The 25455-nt window shown below is 45.1% G+C and overlaps 1 protein-coding gene across 1 annotated transcript in view; it reads right to left on the reverse strand.

Moving 5' to 3' along the window:
• Positions 1 to 223: 223 nt before the first annotated feature.
• Positions 224 to 25455, reverse strand: part of SHC4 (SHC (Src homology 2 domain containing) family, member 4) — a 30889-nt gene continuing 5657 nt past the window's right edge. Inside the window, exons 2-12 of the mRNA XM_010161151.1 lie at positions 22174 to 22244; positions 15180 to 15243; positions 14404 to 14523; positions 12764 to 12817; positions 9666 to 9717; positions 8541 to 8667; positions 6394 to 6571; positions 4974 to 5034; positions 3419 to 3598; positions 1683 to 1936; positions 224 to 928 (exon numbers count right to left, since the gene is read on the reverse strand). Coding sequence (XP_010159453.1) covers positions 773 to 928; positions 1683 to 1936; positions 3419 to 3598; positions 4974 to 5034; positions 6394 to 6571; positions 8541 to 8667; positions 9666 to 9717; positions 12764 to 12817; positions 14404 to 14523; positions 15180 to 15243; positions 22174 to 22244 — 1317 coding nt within the window. The 3' untranslated portion in view covers positions 224 to 772. The remainder of the gene's footprint in view (positions 929 to 1682; positions 1937 to 3418; positions 3599 to 4973; positions 5035 to 6393; positions 6572 to 8540; positions 8668 to 9665; positions 9718 to 12763; positions 12818 to 14403; positions 14524 to 15179; positions 15244 to 22173; positions 22245 to 25455) is intronic.

A 25455-nucleotide genomic window follows, 5' to 3' on the forward strand; every position in this document is an offset into this window, starting at 1 on the left:
ATGCAAGACAAAAATATTAGGATCTAGCATGCTTGTCCTTTAACAAGTTCTATTCCAAAATTATATTACATATATTAATTTCAACTTTGTAAGTGTTGCATAATCTCAAATCTTTGAGTAGTCAGACAGTGATAAAAAATGACTAGGAAACCGGTCAACCTTTCTGAATTGTGAATGCTATTCATTTCAAACATTACTTGCTAGTAAAGTGCTGTTACAAGCAAACGAAATTGTTAGTGTCTATCAAAAGCAGATGACATTTTAGTAGTATGTAAATTGTATTTGTTTTGGCAAATAGTTGAAAGCTTAGACATGATTGTTTAATCACCCAAAACTAATTCCGTATAAATAATATTTGTTTCCAATAATTCTATGCTAAAAGGCACATACTAATGTTCCAGCAGTTCATTCAAGTGAGCTTTTGCATGTAGAGGTTTAATTGTGCTTTTAAATAGTTACTGATTCAGTATGACCTTGAAAGTGACATTTGTGCATGTCTAAAATACCTTCTCACAAATGAATCTCACCCTCTGAAGGTGTAATTTCGTTAAGATTAAGATTATATATATCTATATAACTATGCCTGTTGATCTCTATAGATCTACATAGAAATACACATATACATATATTCAGACGTACGCACACAAAAGGGTGTCTTCTGGAACAGCAGCAGAAAGTGCAGTCTATTCGTTTTTGAATTGTCTTCATAACAGAAAGTTCTCAGTACAGTTTTCAGATATGAATTGTCTTGGGATTTGTGAGATCCAAGGGATTATTTGTGATATTGCATGTGTCCCACATTACTGTCTTTCCTTACAGGCTGCTTCAAGCTCACTTCACTCCCAGAAGAGATGATTGGCAAATTATTTTCCATGTGATACTGAATAAGATGACCCACACTGTCAAATACATGGTCTTTGGTTCTCACCTAATGAAAGAAGCAAAAGAATATATTTCTGGTTAGACTGTGCTTATAACTGGTTGTATGCAAGCCTAGCATGTTTTAACTCAAAACTGGTTTTTGAGTCAAAAGGCATTTAAGCCACGGAACTCACTGGAGCAGGGTTGCTAGGCTGTAGGCAGCAGTTCAGACCTTTGACATATTGCTAGCTGACATGAAAAGCAGAGGACCAAGTTAAAGACACTGCATGTAGAACTGGGCTGATTCTGCTAAAGGCAATGAAATAACCCTTTTTTTTTCTCCACAGAAGAGAGATATTTTTCCCTAAATCCCACTGAGGATTACTTTTCTGATTTACGCTCTCCTCTAAGAGATGTCGCTCAAGACTGCTCTTCTAGCCCTGAGCAGAAGCAAGTAGAATTGAAATGATAACAAACCAGGTCTACCTTTTCACTGTCCAGAAGAGTGTTACTAATCAAATACATTATTTAATGTTGGGGTTATTTTTCTAGCAATAGAACAACAACTGAAAGGCTGTATTAAGTGTATACAATAATTATCAGCGCCTGGACTAACAACAGTATTTAAGCACCTCACCTCTATTTCTTTGGTGCTTCTAAGTCCTTGAACTGAACTTTCAAACCAACTGAAGTCACTGGCAAAACTTAAATTGACCTGGATGGCTGATTTAAAGATCGGTCCTACTTCCTGGAATGCACCCATGCACTTAGACTGAAACACCTGAGCAGCCCTGAAATTTCAGCATGTGAAATGTTTGTACCTTGCCCTCTGGATCCACCAAGAGCAGATGCTTTGCTTGCCCTCCCTGAAGTCCACTGAGGACATACTGACCAGGTGACGTTGTGCTCTCTCGCACCAGAAAATCCCCGTCGTTGACTAAGAGGCTCTCTGCCGCTTTCCTGTTTAATTTGCCATGGTAACAATCTTCATTCTTTAGCTGCTGCTTTATTTGTGGCAGAACACAGAGACCAGCTGCGTTGCTTGTGGCACTCTGCTGAACAGCTTCCGGTAACTCTAAAATTAAATGAAAGGGAATGTATTGGACGCTTCACCTAGAACTTCATCCTGAAAGAATGCCAGACAGTATTTTTTTATCACTTTCATAACATTCAAAGGGTTCCGCCTTGAAGCTGCGATCAACCCAACCTTACAGACTGCGATAATATGCACACAGGAATGCTCACAACCCTCCAGTGCATTAGGTAAAATTATCACACCATCTCCTCCCAACCTTAGATGGGAAAGCCTTTGGGTCGCTAGGCAACAGGGATTGGAAACAGGAATTTTTCTGATGCTCTACTGTTTTGGGCTTGTATTTCTTTGGTTGTATTAAAAAGTCAAATCTTCCCTGTAAAAACAAGATTTTTGTTGGGTTTTTAGCCACTTTTTTTTTTTTTTTTTTAAGATCTAGTTTTTTCCTCCTTCCTTAACAAGCTCTGAAGAGATTGTCACGGATCATTGGAAGACTCATGTTGAGTGGCTCCAGCTATGTGCAGGAATGTAAGACAACATGGCCAACGTAGCCAGAAGGGAAGAATTACAGTGTGATGCATCTGCTGTGAAAAAACGAACAATTACTGAATGTACTAACAAAACTGGGTGGTTTGGGATATTGCCAGTCAGACTGCAAATGATTCACAGGCAGGATTCTTCTAAGGAAAATAAGAGGATGCCACTTCTTCAATGGAATTGTGCAACCTAAGGCTCCTCAGGATATAGCCAGTTCCTTTCAGAGTGTAATACAGCCTGGGGTTGGAAATATCTCAATGGTCACAGAGTGCCTTTACTGTAGTTCTGTCCAGTCCTTTGCCCACTTTCTTGTGTGGAGCCAACTTTGACAGAGAAAACACTCAGTGGGGAACCATAAAAGGCAAAGCTAATAAATAAAGTAGTTTCAATAATGAGGACAATAAGTAGCAACTATATAGTCAGTTAATGGATATCCGCCACTGAGTCTGTAAATCAAGACTTAATTTGACATACATTTAATAGATACTACCAGTCAAATGGTTTGATTTTGAAATTATTGGATGAGATTCAATGGTCACTTATGCAAGAATTGAGAAAAGATGGTTGGAACAATCCCACTTTGACCTTGCACGCTACTGCCGGTGAAGAAAAGCATCTGGGCCACTTCCACATTAGGGTGGTTAAGGTCTTGAGCATACAGAAGCACCCTCTTCCTTGAGGTACGGGGCAGTCCCAAGCTTTCGTACCTTCTTAAAGACTTGCTTATTATTACCTGTGGAACACTTGTTATTGTCATCAATCAACTACAGATGAAAGGTCACTCTGCTTGCTTACCATCACTACTTTTACTCTTTAATCCCCTTTATCTTGAATTTAACAAGCAAAAAAGACAATCAGGAAGGATTTTTTCCCCTCATCTTTACCGTATTTCTTATGGGGAACCCTAAATCTTTCTCCACACACACAGATGACAAGACCCCCACTCTTCAAAGCTTAGAAAGATACGGTATTGCAATGGGAACCTACTGGCCTGACGCAGTGGGCTCCCATGGATCTGAGTTGCTGCTGTACCACGGGCCGCACAGACTGCAGGTTGCAGGGTCCGTGTGTTGATGTAACATGGATCATCAAAAAGATCTGGTTTGTAGGCAGGCTTCAATAATGTTGCTTCTTTTTTTGTCTTCTGTGATCTTTCACCACCATTACCTGCAATTAGGATATAGTATGCACAACTTCCTTCTTCTTTTTAAACTCAAGTTAAAATAACTGTAAAAGCTGACATAGGAACGTTGTTTTCTTACACATCCCACTAAAGGCATGCAGAAGGAACAGAAAAATTGGCAGATGAACTCTTTTTCCTTACAGATAGAAGGCACAAGGTACACTATCCAAAATGAGTCAGAATGAAGCTTTCAATAGTATTCCGCACTGGTTCAGTTCTGCTTCAATCAATGTCAGCAGTAAAACCCCCGCTGATTGAAAAGACATTATTACATACGACTCTACAGAGACACAAGCCATATATGTTGTTTGTTGCAAACCCTTTTCCTTCCCCTCTGCACCACAAAAAAAAGCTTGTGGGAAGCCGAACAATTCTCTCTCTCGCTCTTCTGGTGGAGCAGGGAAGATGGAGGAGGTTGGCACTTTGTGGCTCTGCCTGGAGAGCCAAAGCCACATCTGTCAGGTTAGGATCCAAGCCGAGGAACAGGCAAACAGAATATCCCCTGCAGGGTATTGAAAATAATAGCACTTCAGCTAGCCAAATAGCACACATATTTTTGCTCTTTAGCAAACGTTTTATTCATAGATCTATTCATTCATTCTTTTATTTGTTCACCCTCTCTTTGTAGAAACCATTTGATTCTCCTCTCCCAAAATCGGGAATAACAGAAGAAGCGGAACTATCCCCTGCAGACAGTGTAATGGATCCCTTTAGAGTGGTGCAGGTGGGAATTCAGAAAGGGCCTCATTGTGCTCAGGGCCTCAGCTGTGGCAAGGGAAGGCCAGAAAGGGCTGGAGGCTGACGATTGCCGGGGGTCCCAGAGAGCAGGTTTTGCAAAAGGCAAACTGATCTCGAGCACAAAGCCTCCCAAGGCAGGGGAAGGACAAGCCTCCCGAGGCAGGGGAAGGACATGGTCACACTGAGAAGCCAGTGATGCTGGAACCAAGGCCACAGGCTCCGCTGAACAACCCCCGATGCTGACAGTTTGGGTCTCATCAAGCATTTGTAGGGGGAAGGTGTATTTTCAGAGACTGATAAGCAATGAAGTATTTTCCTTTTTCAAAGAATATGAAAGGTAATAAAACAACAAGGAGTATGAAAGAGAATAAAAAACCAAAGAGCTACTATACAGTACCATGACAAAGAAAATGAGTAAGTCTGCCAGCAGACGTGAAGATATATTAGTAGCCTGTAGAAAAGCTGTAAAGCTTTTTCGTCTGCCCTTCATCTGGGCAACTAGAAATGACCCGCTAAGCGGAACACTTTTCACCATTGTATCAAAGGCCAAGGGGCAGCTTTTCCAGGCAGTCTGCCTTGGTTAATTCTGCACACGCATGCGAAGGAAAACAGTGTACATACCCAGAGTTTTGTTTTCTTCTGGGCAATTTTCATATATATTGATGAATGTCGGGCTGCCTGTCTGTAGAAAAATTGTTAAAAACATTTACATTAAGGGGTCCCTTAGAAATGTCATGTGCCTTTAAAACATCCATGCACCAATTAATTGGGATACAGGTAACAAAATGTATCTTCTTCACCAAAAAATTCCTATCTCCTCAAATAATATTTCATGCTGATACTCTTCTTTCTACAGGGCGTCATGCCTGGACACACTCCAACCGCACAGAGACCGTCACCTGCCCAGTTATGTATCTGAGGTTGAGTATATAAAGTATAACCCCTAGGTAATAAAGTTCAGATTTTCTTATAAATGTTCCTTGCAATAAATCCAAGGAGAAATAACTAGACATCATGGTTTGAAAGTGAAGCGGTCACCAAGTTGAGCAGCACTAGAAGGTCATCAGAACTGAAAGGAAAAACAAAAAGTGACACCTCAAGGGAAAAAGGCATTTGAATTTACACACTGCAGTGCAACTCCTTAAAACAACTCTGGTGAGTTTCGAATGCAAACTCAGGACATAGTCTAACACCTTTTTAGGGAACCGGTGGGGAAGCAGAGACCACCAGGCCCACAGCCGAGATGCAGAGTATGGTGGAGGTTAACAAAGCAAAAATGGATGGAGCCGTAGCACAGGAACCCACAGGAACCTGGGAGCCGTTGCCACCAGACACGAATAACCCTTGGGAGCACCAGCACCAACTGGATTCCGGCAGGCAGGACTAAGTGTGCTCCCCCTGAGCACAGCAGTGGCGCCTGCTTCCCCGAGGGGGGAAATGCTGGTGTTCCCAAGAACTCAGCAGGCTTTGAAGTGCATGCAGCCAGTCTGAACTCGGCTGGTCTTCCTCTCCAACTGATCGGGTTTTCTTCCCCACCATCCCAGACAAACCCACAGCTAAATGCATCTTTTGCTGCTGTGACTGATTTAACAGCACCTCTCGAAACCCTCCAAGGGTAACTGATGTTGTATATACATTGCAGTCCGTTCACATCGTATGTATAGGTTGTAGAGCATAATGGACAGGAGGAAATTTTTATCAGAACACAGAATCAGGAGCCAGGAGGTCCCAGATTTTGCAGATGTTCTCTCAGACAAGCCATTTAAATCTGTATCTATTTTCTTCTCACAGCTAACGAGTGAACAAGGGAATATTACTTGGTCTCCTAAAAGTACTCTAAGGACAAACCAGTTAATATTCAGAAGGTGCTGTGGGATTCAATTATGTACTAAGCATCATTAAATCTAGCCTAAAAAAACCCTCCCCAGGATAATCAGGACCTGGTTCTGATGTTAATGGCATGCTTTACACCACAGTAACACTTCATTATTCATTCCCATAACAGGCAGCAAATAGTTATCCTGGAAGATGACGTACTTACCAAGCAACACTGCTTTTTGCACTGTAGAAGACAGTTAGCCCATTGGTCTGCTTGCACTTTCATTCGCATGTCTAACACTCCGCCGGTGGGAGGCTCTTTCCCAGGAATTTCGTTGTAATATTCATGATCCTCCCTCTCCTGTGAATTCCCAGCTGATCCATTAGCATTTGATGCCTCACTGAAAAAATATGGGGAAAAAAAATAAAGCAGCTGATGTAATCAACTGCTTTCTAGTGTGGGGAAATGTCCCCAGTGTTTGCGCATCGCACAATACACAGATTAGCCATATGGAGGCTGTAAAGGGCTTTGGGCCTGAACTTTCTGAGCTGTTTATTTTTCCAGTTACTTCTTCCTGAATTAAAACTGGAGTCATCACAGTTTGGGGTGCAGGGAGGTACAGCCATTTTCTTAGCAGCAGGCAGCCCAGATCCCTTTTCTTTGACTTGAAAATATAAAAGCCACCTACTGAAATTTTAAGAATGCCACTGTATTGTTCATTAAGGTGTCCAAAATGCAGACTGTAAAACTAATTCCTCTGCCTTTTTGTCTCAACCATATAAATCCAGAGATTGATGGAGGGGTGAGGAGGACACGGAACAGGGGACAACTTAGAAAAGTGAAACCTCATGGCATTTAGTTAGACAAGCCTTCAACTGTTTTAGAAAATCAAATATTCTACCAAAAAAAAGTAGTTTTCCTGAGTGGAATGTAGCCTGATTTTAATAACCATAATCAATATAACTGTTCCGTTTCAGCTTGAAAAAAACCACTGAATGACACGAAAGAGAATGCCCAATGGTTTTCTTGAGCTAAACCAGAATGATGATAGTTTAAATGTACAGCTGATACACTGCAAAACAACTAGGAGCTTCCTGTACTGTCTCCGGTCCCGAAATAAAAAGCTCATCTCAAATCTTACTTCTCTGTTTAACAAGAACATAATTAGATAAAAGGCCTCGAGCAGGAAAGAGATAAAGTTCAAGTAGTTGATTATGTGATATGCAGTGCAAGTATTTGATTATGTGATTCATAGTAGTTTGGAAGTGACTGACTCATTCACACAGTAATATCCGACTTCTCTGCCCAAGGACCGTTCTCCAAGGCTGGCTGCGGGTTAGGCTCAAGGAGGGAATCTAATTAGCCTCTTCCATTTCTCCTTGCTCTGAGTTACTTGTGGCATAACCTAGCAGAGTTTCACAGGAAAGGCTCTTCCTCTGCTTATTGTCCCCAGGGAAAACAGACCAGTACCGGCAGTGGAATGGCAAGAACCACTATAGACAATTAAATAAATATAAACCGGCGGCTGCTCTTATGTAATAAAACCAGTTCTGTTGCATTGTGTCAGGCATCGTACCAGTGACACTGCCTGCACACTGGCTACACCAGTGTGCGGGATGCAGCTAAGCGGCATTACGGCTGTACCTACTCGTCGGAGGTACAAGCAATCAGGTTTGGCATTATTGTAATGACTGGGATAAATAGGCATGGCTAACCTGTGAGCAAAGCCCTAAATTGGAGCAAGAATTGTGTTCCCAGTGCAATGGAAAAAGGGTAATTGAAATGGGGAATTGTGGTCCAGAACTTAATCTAGGGCCTGTATTTTGATGTGTAGGCTTCATACTTTAAAATGCCAAGCGGTGGCTGCATTTATTTCAGTACACAAGGCTGATTTAAGTCATGCCAGGTGGAATCTGAGGCCACTGCCAAGACACGAGCAAAACAGCAGAAAGGTGAATTACAAGGGCTTTTTTCCTCCGTCACACACTTTCCACAGCTGCAGCAAACTTAAACTTGGCACAGGCCAGGACTGAGCTCAGACTGCATGTATGTGTGCGCACACAGTATTTATAGAGCTGAACTTTCTTGGGCAGAGTAATTTGAACATTTGTTCAACTTACTTGCATGACTGAAGATAAAGCCGGTTTAGCTCAGGAACAACACAGCTAAATTCTGCGTAACACACCTGTACAAATAGGCTAATTTTAGTGTATTATGCCCTGTACATACAGCACATATTACAACTAGCACACGTCCAGAAAGCACATCCAAAGCATCTTACGGATGGATCACTCTTGGGAGTATATTGTTTCCCTGAAAAATACTAAAGGGAAGGAAACCAGCAGTTAAGTGACTGAGAACGTGCTGACCTTTCATTAGGTGTAACCAGGCTAGATGGGTTCTTCAGGTACTGTTTGAACCGGAGCTCAAAAGCCTGCCCAATGGTGTTTATCACTTCCTGCGCCATCCCGTTGGGACATTCCAGTATGTGGCATGCTGCAAAGAGACACCTTATTTAATTAAGTCAATGCACTTTATACCAGAAAATAGAGACACGAGCTGTATTGCTTACAGCAGAAAAGCTGGGCATGAAATTGCGCAGCTAAATAGCTTAAGGACTGAGATTTTGACGTCTTCTCTCCCCTCTGCAGAGCCACCATGAGATAGCACCGAGGGATGGTGCTGGGCCAGCTGCCAGCCCTGCCGGAAGGCTGCCAAGCTACAGGAGTTCTGCACATCCCAGCATCAACACCGGGACTTACTGGTGAGCTCGCAGCGTGCCTGAAGCTAGTCAAAGTAGCGGTGATGGAGCTACAGAGAGGTGGCAGGCCAGAGTGAAAGGCTCCAGCCCAGCTTCTCCAGAAAACATCCTGATTTTCTGAGCCATTCATGGTACCTTAGAGTGAGCTGCCACTATACCAACTTCATTGCCAGTGGCAGTGTTGCTCTGAGAACCATCTGGAATGAAAGAAGCAGCCAGAGGCCAGTCTTTCTTGTACTGCAGGCAGATAATGAGAGTGATGGAGAGAGATTTTACTCCTGGGTGAGCCTCCAGCAGGGAGAAGGTCTCATACACCTGAGTATACAGCCCACTCTGCCTTCCAGCAACATACCCAAGAGACTGGGTTAGATGAGGAGGCTCATTCACTACCTTTCCCCTCATCTGGAAGTCACCGCAGAGCAGGGCAGCCACCCACCTTGCCAGGCTCTGCCCTTTTTCCCCAGGCAAGGCCAGCTTGGGGAGGCTGCTACCCCTGCACGGAGCCAGCAATGAGTACAGCTTTAGTCTGACCTGCAGATCCTCTCTTTAGTCCACAAAGAACATGACATTTAAAGCCACAGCCTGTATACCACCGCCCATATCCATACAGGGCAGTATTGTGCAGAACATTGAGCTGCTCAGTAGCTTTCTTATTTTAAAACTCAAACAAATCCTTGGTACAGACAAAGCAATCATATAAGCATGTATAACAATCTGAAAATTGTTTCCGTACCTCTCTGATTAACAGGATCTTTTGCTACATATGCAACGTAGTCTGTTGTATCCTATAGGAAAGAAGACAACATCTTTAAAATTATCATTATGAACAACCCTACCACCATAGCAAAGAAACTGAGTAAAGATTTATTTTTAGCTTTAAAAAGCATGCTTCTCTCAGGGAAAACAACTGGAGGTTCTATCAAAGTGGGCTAAGGAAGATATCAGTGACACACTGGTGGCTGCTGACACAGTAATTGTCCTGGAATTTTCTTCTTGTAATAACTGCTGTAGATCATTTGGCATTCTTTGGGTTTTCAATAAACTGTGTTTTCCACTCCAAACTCTGCAACAGGAGGAGAAACACAACTGGTGCCTCAGCAGCAGGCAAAGCTGCTCCCACAGAGGTCGAAGCCTCCCCAGCGTAACACGTTAGGGCTGCATGACTGCCAGGCACAGCTTTTAGCAGGGACAGTCCTTACCAACACCAGTGGAGGATGAAATAGTGCTAAAATACTGCAAACGGCGAGTCAGAATACTCCTGATTTGTAGCATGAAGATGGAGTTTTGAAGGCATCTTAGAGCAAAGTTGATCTTTCAAATACAGCAGAATACATTAGGTATCTGATCTCAGTCGCTGCTGCCTAAGTTTAGTCCAGCTACGATCAGGTTAAATCACTGGACCTCAAGGCTGCTGCTGAGATCAACCTCAGTATAATCAGTTGTCTGTTTCAGATTCTCTTGCCAGCCAACGTTGAAATAATCCTCACTTTTTCTACTGAAACTGAAAAGGGAACTAGAATAGAAAAATGAACATTTCTAGTCATACTGCAAAAGCAGAGAGTCACTTGATAATTCAGTGTTATAGTAACAATGGTGAGGTAATGAATAACATTCTTTTAATTATTAAAGATGCATTTTGTTATTTTGGATCTTTAAGGCGGGATGGGGAAAATGCAATTCGCAGCTTAAAGGCATGGCTCTCTTGAGGGAAGATGCAATCAGCTGGCAGGAAACAAGGCCCCCATTCGCAATATGCGCAAGAACAATCATTTAATAATTCACAATGAATGACACGAGAGGCAGGTCGTAGGGCCAGCAGAACTTGCCCTAGATATTCTCTTTTTTTGAATCTCCAAAGTGAGTATCATTAAAACAAAGCAAGCTAAATATTTCTTGTGCATTTAGTGAACTCGATTTCCTTCCTTTTCCTTTCAGGTTTTTCTTAAAGTTCATAAATATTTTAGGATACACTTTTAAAATAAATTAGATCTAAAGAGCAACTAGACACTGAAATAACTGGAGCAGTACCTGCTATTTTTACATCTTTGTAATGTTTATGTACGTGGATGGATGGTTTTGCTTTAAAATAAAGCCAGAATAGGCTTTATTCTCAGGCAGAATATTGCTAGTCCGTAATAGTGCTGAGCAACACTGAACTGTGCTTAGACCCTGAATGTAGGGGCAGGTGGAGAGACGTGTTGTAGAAACTCTCTCCCATTTTAAATGCAAAGGGAATTTTGGAAAAATTACCTGAACAAACTGCCAAAATTGCCCCTTATGTGAAGAGCCACTAGATTTATAGTTACCACCACTGCGCCAGACCTCCTTTTTACAGATTCTCCCAGTAAGAATCGTGTCACCAGCTGCACCACCAAGCCCATTTCCTGCAGCAGATCTGTGTGCAAGCACATCTCTTGGGGCTTCTGCCATTAGGCACTGACCAAACCCAGCCCTGCGTAGCATTTTCCGAACTGGAGATGTTACATAAGGACAGCTAGACAGCCAGCATCTAAGACATACCTCAAAAAACAAGTCAGCTCAAGGACATATTTAAACTGTTTAACTATCAAGAAATCTAGAATTCGGACACGAAGCATCATGATGCCTAGCAGAACAGCATGCTGTGCTTGGAGCTACCTGGAAATCCCCATCACGAAGGCTCTGCAGAGCCCAAGGACTGTACAGTGTGGTGTGGTGGACAGCACAGGCATCTACCGGTGAAATTTGAACTTAGACTGAAAATGCCTTAAGCTGTACATGGGATCTTCAAGGATGCAGTACTTCGGCACCAGGCCTGTGCTGTACCTCCCTCCTGGGTGCAGGACTGACAGCACGCAGCCTGCACACGTGCTCCCTCCCCACTTTCCAGCCCAGCTCCAGAAAGCTCCAGTTCCCAGGCAGCTCGGGCAGCATCCCCCTGGGCGGAGGGGAGCAGCTGGGCTCCTTACATCACCCACATGGACCGCCAGAGAAGATCCGTCAGCCACACAGGGCCACTTCCCAGCTATTTTCCCTTGCCTGCTCCTAAATCCAAAGTGGCAGATCTGTCATTTTCCAGCCAAAGCTGGATCTGGCTTCCACCCCAGTGTATCAATGACCCAGAGTCTTCTCTTTTCCCCGTTTCATAACACAAGAACAGGGAGACATTTAACAAAGTTGCAGGGCAGAAAATTCCAAACTGATGAAAAAAACACAGTTTTTATAGCACATGGAGTGTGAAATTCATAATGCTGGCAGGGCTGGACTTGCTTAGATTCAAAGAGGGAACAGAGCATGTTTATGGATGACAAACTCACTGCAATCATTGCAATAAGGAGTTTGGAAGGGAATAGAAAACCTCTTGCTTGGAAACATCAATGACTTCATGACTGTGATACTAGGAGACAAACCCGTATCCACGGGAAGAAGAAGGTTATGCCACATCTGTCTCAGAGATGCCCTTCGTTCAGCTCAAAATTTGCCTAATAATTTAGAGGTGCCAGTGCTGACCGCTTTTGTGACAGGTGATGGATTACAGGGACCACAGAACTCACACAATACCTATGTTCATTTGTTCTTATTTCTAGACCCCCAGGTCTGAGGGCTTTTGAATGAGGCTCACTGATGGGCAACAGGAAAGTTAACTATACATATCTATCAAAGATCCACTGAGTCTCCTTTCCAGTCTCAGTCCCTAAGTTTTCTTCTATTACTGGTCACGATCCAGAATTGTGGTGTACTCTGTTAGTGCTTGTGGACAGGAAGGGATGAAGCAAAGTATTTGCAGGTGCTTTTATTCTCATAATAATTTCATTATACCTGCGGAAGTATATCTTATAAATCAATACTTACTGGGTCACCTCCAGAAGCAAATGAGATGGACTGCATGTGATGGTTGGCAATAATCTGAAAAGCATGACAAACTAGTTAAATGTGCTCACGTGCCTCACATTTAGAAAACAGCAGAGCATATATATTTACAGAGCAAACAATTAAGTTCATGACAACCCAACTCATTAATACATGCACATAGAATTTCTGAAGGAAGGAGATAAAAATGGGAATATTTTTGAGACTACCCACTCATGTTTAGTAATGCCTTGATCCCTGAGTAATCTTCCTTGAAGGGTTTTCAGAATTAATTCAACCACCGACTTCTAACCTGACCAGTATGAAACTAAATGAGACTTTGAAAGGGGAATAACTGGAGACACTGGATGCATTTACAAAGTCTTGAGATATTAATTCAAATTTTAAATGGAATTTTAATTAAATGCCTGGTGTATATAATGGTGGTGTTTTCACAAACAGGCCCCACTGATAGTCTGATCATATTCTCTCTCATCACTAGCACCGAACTGTTACCTGGTAGAAATTTCACAAGCCAGATCAAGCATCAACTGTTCCTTGTGTCAAACACCCTACCTCATCTCTGGAGACAAACTGCTCTTTATTGTAAAATCAAGTGCAGTAGGCTACGTGGGTGTGAACACAATGAAATGTGGTGGCAGTGCTAGAACAGAATAAATAGGATTTTCCATTTGCAGAGGTCTAGTAATGAAAGACCTAGAAAGAATTTCAAGTCAGTGCCCTGCACGCCCTGTTTTAGTCCTGTTACAAAGAGGAACAGGTCACAAAGGCCATACTTTAGCCTCCAACCCCCAGAGTTTCACCCGCTGTAGGGAAGCCCATTGCTGCTGGACCTGAAACCCTTACCCCTCCTAGCACAGAGGTCTCCTGTCCCTTGGACCTCCGTGCTGCAGGCAAACCCCCAAGAGCTGCTTGATGCTCAATACAGCATCAGCTCAGTGCAGTGATTCCTCAGAGCCAGTGAGCCAAAACCACCTTCCTGATGTTCCACTGCTCCAGCTTGGAGCGAAATCCGCTGCTGACCCTGGGGGAGGTTGTGCCGAGAACCGAAGCCAACAGCTGGTGGAGAAATTAAGTGGGCAGCACGGAGCTCCTCCTCTACCAAGAGAGGATCACACCCCAGTTCCAGGGCAGATCCAGGTTCTCGGGAGCACATCTCGATGGAGGCCCAGAGACTTTGCAGAGCATAACTGATTATGCACATGTATCTCCCAGCTGCAAACTAGCTTTGAACAACACCAAAGCCAAGCTCTGACTCATTATTTATATCCACTTTTTTTTCCCTAGGACTTGTCAGAAACTCCGGTCAGGATTAGTGTCTTGTTTATTAGGCACCATGCAGACAGAGACACACAGAGAGAAACAGTCTGCCAAGTGCTTAAGGATCCCTCCCCACGGAAGACACCACCATAAACAAGGACATGTGCCGCATGTCCAAATCCTCCAAAGTGCTCTCATTTTTAAATTCGGAGGCATCGCGTAATTCAGCTTTACCAAGCATGCACAAGACGACTGAAGGGTGCTGCTTTCCCTCTGAAGCACCCAGCCTTTCCTTCAGAAGCCATGAAAGCAGGAGAATACAGCAGCATGGAGAAAAGGGCACTGATTTACACGTATCCTACCTGCTGCGTGTCAACATTCATCAGAGTGAGGCTACTTGTTGAAATGGTCAGCTTTATATTCACGCCAGAAAACTGGAGGTTACTTTTGCCAAGCACAGAAGACAGAAACTTCACTGGAGGCTTTGAACAAAGAAACGAAAGAGGCCGTCAGCTGAGTCTGTCAGGGGCAGAAACGTGTCAAAGTCAAGTAGATTTTTAGACTATCGTATTGAGCATTTCAATGGAGCAAGGATAATGGCTTGATCAAATGCAAACAGATCTTCTCACAACTATCAGTTTTGAATACAATACTCACAGGCATGGGTTTTATGTCAATAACGGGCAAAAAAGTTGTAAAGCAAAATCCCGGTGAGCTGAATGTTACTGAATGGCTCATTAATTCAGGACGTGTAATTTTACTGCTTAACTCTGGCATTTTAGTTGTGTTTAATTTTTTTAATATATAAATAACAATCAGCGAGTCCTCCAGCAAAAAAGCTCCCTTTTGCTACCAAAAGGGCCTCATACATTTTACCAGCCAGAACCTAAAATTTGTAAAGCCCTGAGCACCACACAGGCTGGTAAGAGCAGGAACTCTGGACAAAGCATTCATCCCGACGAAAATACGGTATGGCACAGCGTCAGCCCCAGACCGAGCGCTCTTTCATGTTATACCGAGTTCACACGGGTTAACATGCACTAACTCCAGCATGGACTGAAGCCTATTAGGGCATCACATATCCAGCTTATCAAAAGCAGATACAGAAAATGAATTGTTCAGCTAAAACAGTATTTACCTTCCTCTTTTTTATAGCTCCATTTGTACCTGATACAGCTTCACACAGTCGGCTTATTGCTTCCCTGCAAATAGAAAAATACAGCACAAACTGTTGGATCATTTCATATGCATCACCTGTAACAAGGCCAGCAACCCTGCAATTTCTTGTTATCACTTATACACATTTAAATCTTCTGGAAGGTCTCTCGCAGTTGTTTTTCTTTCTTCTTTCCTCCTACTGTTTTAAAAAAAAACAAACTATTTAACAAAACACAATTCAGCAATCCGGTTTGGGCCGAGTCTTTTTCTTCATGAAACACATCAGTTTCACCTAATGAAAATCTGTGTTTTTTCAAAAAACCATCAACTAATCACAAGAAACTCAAACAACCTAATGCCTTCAAATCCTTTCTCTCAGTACAGCTAATAGGTTTCCTGCTTGGAGACCTATCCCCTCCCTGCCTTAATCCTTCTTATTTAGCGCAGCAGGGGCGTGCTGAGGGATCCCAGTTGGGTGCTCTCATTCCCTTTCTGGTGTATGGGCTTTCTCTTCTTTTTATTCTTTAAAAAAGGGGAAAAAAAGAAGGTGCGATCAGTTTCTCCAGTTCTTTTTCAAATCTGAGGTCTCATTCCCTATCTTTCCATCTCTGGCAGGCCTTTCCCAAATAGACAGCCTTTCCCAGCCACCCACTATTCTCTACCGGCACCTCAGTTAGGGGAGCAGAAGGGTAAGGCATAAAGCACCCGCAGTGTTTATTGGTCTATACCAAAGACAGCTAAATCACGCACTTAATATAGTACAGTGGTGCCCTGCACCTATTTTCCACACTTGAACAAAGGGAATTCTGATACGTGCTCCGGCAGGTGACTGGTTTGGACACAGCATGGAGCACTCAACTGCCCTGATGCAGGTTAGCAGAGCAGCTGGAAAAAAAACCCTTTTGCTGGCAGTCACAGGATTTCCCTGAATAATACTTAATTGTTTAGAAGTCAATGGAAAAAATGGTGACTTACTAGGTTAGGATGTGCTTAGCAAGTTTTGTTAACCTTGCCCAGACATCCCTCTCTGAGCCGCCGCCCCCTAGCTCTCCAGTCACCCTGGCCATGGGGGCAAGCTGTGCCACCGTCCCCCAGCCACCCTCTCAGGCTTCGGTTCCCTTATCGGGTGATTTTATTTTGAGACCATAGCCTCAGCCTTTCTCTCACGGCTGAATCCAGACTCCGGCTTTCAAGGGCTGCAATTTTGTTTTGTTCTTTCGAGGAAGGGAATTAGTTTAATTATTTGTTTATGCTATTGGAGTATTATCTGAGGAGCTAATTAGGAAAGGAGCTAGTTAGAAAAATTCATCTGTTTTCACATGCTGGTACAGGCGTGGGAAGAACATGCTGCTGGGCTTCATTTCCTGAGAAAGTTTTGGTTCAGAAAGGCTAAAAAATATCAGGGGAGCGCACGACAGCAAGAGGCTCCAGCCAGGTATGTCCCACAGAGCAGAAGTGCCGCGGTGAAGAGCGTGGTCCCCCCAGGACCCTGTGTCATGCGCAGGGAGCAGACCAGAACACATGTAAAGCCAGCAGAGTGCTGGTGAACCACAGCGTCACTGCTGCACGTCGTTCGGTGCCCCATGGAGGTTGCTACGCTGATGGGCTACGTGCTTAAAGCACTGAAGAGCAGTGATGCTACATCGAGGCTTCCTGTAGGAGAACATCCCAAGCAATTCAACCTGGAAACTGTCAAATGAATGGAGACCTCACCCATGGCAAAATAATGAAAATGTAATTAATATGTTCTGAGTGAAAACAGCAGGGAAGAAGAGGAGCCTCATTGTAGGCTACCCAAGATGGGTCAGAAACACAGCCTTTTAAACACTGCCTTTCTGTAGCCTTTTAAAGCAAAGCCCTTCCCCCTGCACAGCTGAAAATATGCTTTTGAAGCAAATTCCCAACATCCTTCTTGTTTAGCTAGAGTTTTATTTAGCTGTTACCAGTAGAAAGGCCAAAACTTAAAAAAAAATAATGGGAAAGGCATCCTGCAGGATGATCTTGCAGATTCCAATAATCAGCTTGGAAAATGAGAGCTCATCTTCTCATTCAATATTAAAGGAAATTAAAATCAGAGCCAAGACATTACGGCTATTTGGAGCCTTCAAGTCTAGCTCTACCTAGTAAGAAAACCAGATAGAGAACAAATTGGAAAAACAGGGAAGTCGTCTACTTTGGTGACAAATGAGTTCTCGCACACTTCAGGCAGCCCGTGGTGGAATAAGGGGTCATAGGCAAAGTTTCCAGCAACAGACCCCGTTCTTGTAAAAGCCAGTGTGGTGACTGCCCGCTTCACCACACTCTGAAGCACTTGTCCAGCAAAAGGAACCAAAAAGTAGGCAAATAATTTCTACTTAATAGTTTCTAATAGTTACCTCTCTTTGGTAGGGGAAATCACCTTCTGGCAGACATTTCTTGCTGCATACCTCTGGGTGGTTTTCCAGGTGATCTAACAAACCTTCCCAAATACTATTTTAAAGGTGTGAAAAGCAGCAGTTAAAAGAACTAACACTTTTAACCTTCAGTCATCTCCATGGGGCCGGCAGACCTGAACAAGGAACTGTACCATACGTTAGGAAGAAATGAAGTTCTGGATACATCCACGATAAATTGAAATAGGAATTACTGTATCTGTGCATTCTTCCCGGAAACCTGTTATCCATTTGTTCTTAGCGCCATTCATTTTAAAACAGTTGCTGGGGCAAGCCTCTGCTTTTAGGTCTGCTAGATGGCATATACCTGTGCACAGCTTGTGTAATTAATTGCCTAATGAACGTGCAACCTTATGGGTTCTGGCATTTGCTTATCTGTCTGATATCTTCCAAATCTGAGGCAGTAGCAGAAAATGTGGCCTTGTTATTCCAGTCATGTTGCTGATTTTTCTTTCTCTTCTCCTTGTCATTCATCCCAAAGCAAAACACTTTGGGGGTTTTGTTTTTCTTTTAAATCACCCTGAATGAGATAACTCCACTCGTGTTCTCTGGAGCAGCATGTCTCAACCCTGGAAGCCACTGAATGAAATCGGGGGAGCTGTGAGGAATTTCAATTGTTCCTGTAGTTTAAGGCAAAGAAAATCTTGCTCCTCGACTCCTCAGCATCTTCTGCCATTTGGAGTGGAATCACTGTCTGTCGGTCGTGCAGTGCCCACATGATTACGTAAACTGGCCATTGTTTCATTGACACAGTTTTCACTTTCCGTAGTGAATGGAAGAGATTTGGGTCAACTTTCTTCACCATTCTGTAAAATATCACCACGAAGCACTTTGGTCCCCTGGGCTGTCACCAGCAGCAGACCTACCATGCAGATAGAGGTCCTGCTCCTGCCCCCAGCAGATGCCCATCTATTGCAGGGCGAGTTTCCCAGGGGTTATTCTTGCTGGGCACCAGCTCAGCGAGGATCAAGGCTGGCACAGTTCCCTAGGGCACCTCCGTAGGATCCAGAAGGTGGGATGGGGAAGCATGACCATCCCTCTTTGACTGGGACGTGGAGGCTCCTGAGCTGTAGGCAGCTCCCCTCCTCCTGGGCTGATGCACTGAACTGGGACAGTGACAAAGCCGCATGTAGAGAAAGAAAAATCAGCAACATGACTGGAATAACAAGGCCACATTTTCTGCTACTGCCTCAGATTTGGAAGATATCAAACAGATAAGTAAATGCCAGCGGGAATTTTTGCTTTCTCCCCAAAAAAATGTGGTGTGGGCCCCTGACCCCGCAGGGCACTGCTCCCTCTGTCCCCTGCATTAGCAGCCAGCCACCCGCCTGGGCTGCGGCCCATGACGAGGGCTCAGCAAGCACTGGGACAGGAGGGAGTCACAAGGACAGCCCCATTCTTGGCACCCATAAACCTTTAGATCAGTTCAGCTTTACAGGGTACAGGTTTTCTGCACGCGTGCACCTCTGGATGAAACCCGGGACTCATGCTCCTCCCCGCGCGTGCAGGAGAGCGACGCATTGGCTGTAACAGTGAGCCGCTTTGTTTATTGTTCCCTTAAATGAGAGTAAAAGAGGAGAGATGGGCTGATGTAAGCAAGTAAGCATGCTGTGGAAGATTTGCTTTTAAGCATCTCGGGCTCTGCCTACACTGTCTAACAGAAAGGGATTGTGTGGCTCAACAAAGTTGAAATTAATCTTCCAAACAAAGTCAGCCTTCTTCCACCAGCACGTTTCAGATGCCCTTCGCCCTCCGACCGTTTTCAAGTTTGCAAGTTAATGCCCCGATCGGAGACACAGAATCCCTTTTCCCACAAATGCCCAAATACAGTGATTAATAAGCCTGATTTAACAGAAGTGGGAGATATGTAAGAGGAAAAGGAGCGAAGGGCTGGACAAGGGAAGTGCAGGTCAGGGTCCAGCAAAGGCAGGACCTGCCACAGCATCAGGGTGATATTCCTAACAAGTCTTGTACCAAGAACAGCAGGCACAGCACATTTATGGGTGACCTCCCAAAAAACCACGATGCGTCTCAGAGGAACCTGTCACCCTTATTGTTATTTCTTGGTGTTACTCTTGTCATCTACATGGAGTCTGGGATCACAAATTTCTGCAAATTAGGAGGGATGTCCCAAGAGCGTGTGAGTTGGGTCACCGGTGGGCAAAGGCAGAGAGCTGGAAGAGAAAATTGCCGTGTCGAAATCTCCTCTGCCAACCTCCTGATCACACACCACCGAGGGCAAAGAGCACCTCACAGCCTGGCCCTTCCCTTGCTACGCCACGGTCATTCGGCCCGATGGCCATACTGCATCTCTGGAGGGGCCACTTTCCACCTTCCCCAGCTCTGTGCCTGGAAAAGACTGAAAATGCCTAGTCTAGCAAGAAACCAGAATCCTCCATTCTTAGCTCTTTTGACTCCTCACAGTGCTTCGGCAAACATGAGTTTGTTGAGCTTTCCAACACTCATGTGAGGTAGGTAAATAAGATCTTCAATTTTAGAGATCAGGAGATTAAGAATGCAAACACACATAAAGCAAGGCAGGGAGCAGGCAGTTTGAGACCCCTTCCTGCATCACTTTAAACCAGAAGATGCCTCTTCGTTTAGTGAAATGCCACCAGAGTAAAAATGGTTTTTACCCCCAGCACAGATAACAGAGATGATTAAAATGGGATCATTTCTAATAACCTCTTGGTTGGTGCATTGTGCACACCTTCTAGAAACTTACTCCCCCGGGAGAACAATAAGGGGATAATCAATTTTATCTTCCCTCCAGTCAGCTTGTGATCAATGGAACCTGAAAGGTTGCAGGCACGAGCTCAGCGCTTCAGCAAACAGTCTAAGTTTTGAGTTTCTCATGCACAAAAGAGCCCGTTAAGGTCAGCAGTTAAGTGGCATTTCTTTCAGGTGACAGAAATATTTCCATTGTTCAGTTCACACATAGCTCTGGTTCACAAAACCTTACTATCTGGGCCAAATTGAAGTTGGCAAGCTCTTGTCACACAGTAAGCCATAGTCATTACTTTCCAGAGAAACCACCCAAAAGCTCTGCTCTGTAAGTGTAGGGGCATACATACTCTGTGTTTTGCAAATGGGAGGTAACCTCGCTCTTTGGCCGAGGCGGTCGAAGGATACAGCCGCTTGGTCGCAACGCGCCGGGCTGATTGCTTCGGGCTAAGTGTACTACACGGCTCTTGGTGATCGGTACAGGACTGGGCTGAGGGAAGTACATTTGTGTCTCAGGCACTTCATAGGCACATGCAGGAATTAGGTGAGTGTGTGCTTATGCTGATTGTAAATGTCAACAACCGCTGATTTTGCATATAAAACGAAACAGGTGGCTTTCGAACGCAGTGCACAGGCATTTAAGGGCTGAAGTTTTTCCAGTTTCTTCCTTTTAGCTGATAAGTCTGCGAGCCAATAGGTAGAAATATAATACTTATCTCTTCATGTCCCTTTCCTTTCTCCAGGATTTCTTTGATAGGAACACTTGAGGAACAAAAAGAGCACCTGTAAATCATCCTCCAGCAGGAAGGAAGAGCTGGGCAGGCACAAGAAGTCTCAACCACACTCCTGGCATCCTCAGCATGAACCATACCAGAAAAACCGCTGAGGGAAGGAGGAAACATGTCTAAGGTCGGGCCAAAATACTCTGCACACACCCACCCCCCCGAAAAAACCTTTGGAGGTGCTGGGATGGTGGGTGGCTGCTGGGGCTGCCTGGCAGACCGCAGGTCCTGGCCGCTGGACTGTGAGGACATGCCAGCAGCACGCAGCCCTCTGAGCTGGAAAGAGGGTGCTTATTTTGAAAACTCAAACACTCCTGCACTGACAGACTTAGAAGAATAAACATAAAAATAAAACTGAGCCTTTTTTCCTGACAGGACATGTCAAGCACCCCAAAGGTGCATGTATCAGTAACCTACACCCAGCGACTAGCAGCAATCTGCAACAGGAGTTGCAAACTTCTGGAAAGACACAAAACATTTCACATTTAAACCACACTCAGTTGTACCTGACAGCAAAACATCCATCTTTTTCTAATTTGCAGCCTGGAAACTTCGTCCTTCAGTACAGTTGGACCTGTGTGTACATCAACACTTTTCCTTGTGACTCTGCTCCCAGCTGAGCCTGGCCTTGGAGCAGATGGGGCCAAGCGATGTCACCCGTCCGATAAAAATTCATTAGATGACCTTGCTGGTCGGAGGGATCGATGGCAGTTTCTGCCGTGCGGGCAGCGCCGAGCCCACGTGCGTGGCCTGCCTGCTGCTGGGGATGTCCGCACCGTGCTGCGACTGCAGCGGGGGGCTCTCTGCACCCAGCACAAGAACAGGGAGAGAAATTAGGTCTGTGACTGAAACAATTCATTTTCCAGTGCAAATAGCCTATTGTATTGACGCAGTAACTCAAATCATCGCTCGGGAAAAGCAAAACAAAACATGCAAGCTCCTATTGAAAATTGTCTCAGAGCTTGGCACACACCCTTGGCTTGATACAGAAACGGGTGCCCCTTCTTGGGCTGAATTTCGGTTTGATATCGCCTACCTGGTGACTTGCGTTCGTGTGCCGAAGTCCAGGGACCTCATTGACTGCAGCACTTCAATACAGCCCATGTACTAGGGAAAAGAGAGACAGAGGGGAGGCCTTTGTTAGTATCTAGCAAGCAGGTACCAGGAGGATCGCAGAAGGAAGCAAATGTGATTTCAGTCCACTAAGGATATGCAGGAGCACAGTCTAAATGGAAAATCAAATCAAATCAACCAAGCTGCTTCCTAAATAGATCATGTTTTACTGCCACGTGCAGAGAAGAGCAATCAAGATACCAATGGCTTCAACAAACATAGCATAAAAAAAACGGTAAAGCACTCTGGGGATGCAAAATCCAATCCTTCCTTTTTTCCAGCTCTGCCTTGCCTGTGGCACTGAGCTGGGAGGAATACTGGAGGGAAATTCCCCGGGAGCAGAGGGGCTCTGGAAGCCCTGCAGAGCCGATGCACTCGGAGCCCCCGTGCAGAAGAGCTGAACGTCCCCTCAGAGCAGCGGGAGGCATTACTAGGCATGAGGAAAACCACTGGCTCCATGCTGCTGCCCGTCTGATGACAAATAACCTCTGCAGAGATGGAGGGGGCAGAGTTGCAATTCCAGCTCATAGCAACAGCTCTTAAAAGCCTGCACTATAAACTGACCTGCTTTAAATTAGAGGCTCACTCCCACACTCCTGTTGCATGGGGCACAGCTGGGGGCTTTTTCTATATTCATTTGGGATTTGCATAGGACTCACTTTCAGAAACATGAAGAAGATGATGGCGTGTCGGCCCACAGACTCCGTTGATGTTGTGTACAAACCTGTGGAACATTTTCACCTCAATGAAGCACATGAGGCTGTCTATCCACTGAGTCTACCTCTCCCAAAACACATCCCACTAATTCTTTCAGTATTTCTGGTGGCATCCAGCTCTCTGCGCTCTGACATCTCCATTGCAAGAGGCTGGCATAGGCCTGGGTCCCTCAGTTTGCATCCCCTCTTCCACAATGAATTCTCCCAGCGGGAAAAGGGCTTTTGGGTGCATCCTGCGGTGCTCACGCAGTGCCCGTGGGCTGCAGCGACAGCCTGCCTGCACAGACCTCTCCCGCAGAAAGGCAAAGCCTCTGGCATAGAGCAGACAGCCTGGAAATCCCAGGCAGGGACATGCATGCGCTGTCTTCTTGTTCTGAATGGACGGAGAAGCGCTCTCTGCCCAGAGAACGGTTCTGTATTTACCTCCTCTGCCTCACTTTGCCTGTGAATCGATCGTTCCGCTGGGCCATTCAGAGGGGGTTGGATTTAGGAATCCGATTCACCTTTGGAGACTTGCAGAAATGAATGTGTGTGTTAAAAAGAGAACGTATGCATGCAGTCAAGCAGGGATTCCACAACAATGGTATTATTCCGATCTTGGTTTCTTTCCAGACAGCAATGAAACCCTTGGGAGAACTCCAGAATTAGGTCAGAGCCCTGGAAGGACATCAATAAGAATCTGAAGGGTTAGCAGAACTGCTTCCCTAATGAACATTTAATGACTTTGTAAAGGACTCTGACAGCTATCTTACTTGTTAAAGATATTCCTGCTTAAGGGGAACAAAGCAAACGTGGAAAATATGTCTCGAGCCTCAGCTTGTAGCACAGCGGAGACCTCTGACCCTACAGTTTAAGGTCAAGCATCCTGTGAGCTGGTTGGCTGCTCCTCTATCCTTGAGAAAAGAAAGATTTAGAGGAGTAGGTGAGTCATATGCTGATAAGTGAGTCCCCACTGCATCCTGAGCAGATGCGTGGGAAGCTGCTCTAAGCAAAGATGAAAAATCAATATTAGGTTTTTGCATAAGTGACCCTGAGTGAAGCTGAACTTATCAATGATTCACAAAAGACCTTTTTTTTTTTTTTTCTTTCCTTTAAAAGCCTGAGTAGGGAAGTGCATTAACATGGCACCTCGCTGCATCTCTCATTCATTTTAGCTGCCGTTGGTTATCTAAACCAGCACAGTTAGTAATGGCTGAACCTTCACGTCTCGGTAGGAGGGTACAGAGAACCCGCAGGGCAGGGCAGGGAGATGCCGTGGGACCGGGACTGGGGCAGAGGAAGTCGGGGTCACAGCACTGGGGAGAAACCCATAAAAGCACATAAAAGGACAATGGGATACCAGAAGCCTATTCAAGAAAACAAAAGAGACTCTCCGAGGAAGAAAAAAGAATTAATAAATAAACAAGGAAAACATTAACCCCTTCACAGCCGAGTCCAATGAGCAGCGCAACTGGTGTACGAGGGGAAGGGGAAGGCAGGAGACAAAGGTGACGCCTGTCTCAGATACTTCTCCTGTGCCCAGACTCCAGTTCAGGTGGTGCCCCTGCTCCTCATCCCATGTACCCCAAACAGCAGCTCCCACAAAAAGCTGGTGGGCTCGTCTGGGGATGCAGGATAGAGGCCAGCTCCCGCTCTCCCGCTGCCCGGAGGGTTAAGCTGAAGCATCGGCAGGACAGCAGCCATGGGTGCCCTCCCACACCACCCCGGAGAGGCAGCCACAGCAGTGTGAGCCATCACCCCAGCACAACCACAGCGTGACCAGACGTCCCTGACCTGCAGGGAGCCCAAGCTACCTGCTGGGTGCGTTTGTGGCACGGCCGTAGCAGCGTCAAGGGTTCAAAGGTGTTGTCCAAGGAAGGGGGGGTTCATCTTCCGAAGCCCTGCAAAGAGAAGCACGGTGACGCTTCCCTGAGCTGCTGAGGGGAAGCTGGACATGGGCACGAGGGTGCCTTAACCAGCCCAGGACAACAGGCACAGGCCTAACTGCAGCATTCAGCTACCTATCGAAAAATAAAATGCCAACGCCGAAAGAAGCCAAGTGCTGCAGACGACATTGCCGAGCATATGCTGAACTCACTGATCCATTTGCAGCAGGGTGGAGAGCTCTTGCCAGGATGAGCAACGACTCTCGGGAGGGAGAGACTCACCGCTGGAAGGGGAATGGCTCCTCTAACAGCGACATAGGCAGAACCGTCCCGTCTCCCTGCAAAGGGCTGGGGAGAGCATCGCACTGGGGGCCCTTCATCTCTTGCTGTTTGAATCCGAAGGATGATCTGGTGTTGGTTGCCATTTCCGCACACCATCAGGATGGTGGCGAGGTGGGGGGGGAGAGAAGGGCAGTTACTGCAGACACATCTTTTCACATCCATTTACAAGAGATGACTGCAAACAAGTCGAGGGACTGTGTGAGAGGAGATGTGAAGGCACCAGGCAGGGCCACTGTGAATACGCTTTTCAGGCATCCTCTAACCCAGACCCACGTCTCAGCT

The sequence above is a fragment of the Eurypyga helias genome, unplaced genomic scaffold, assembly GCF_000690775.1.
Source record: "Eurypyga helias isolate BGI_N326 unplaced genomic scaffold, ASM69077v1 scaffold30620, whole genome shotgun sequence".
NCBI lineage: Eukaryota > Metazoa > Chordata > Aves > Eurypygiformes > Eurypygidae > Eurypyga > Eurypyga helias.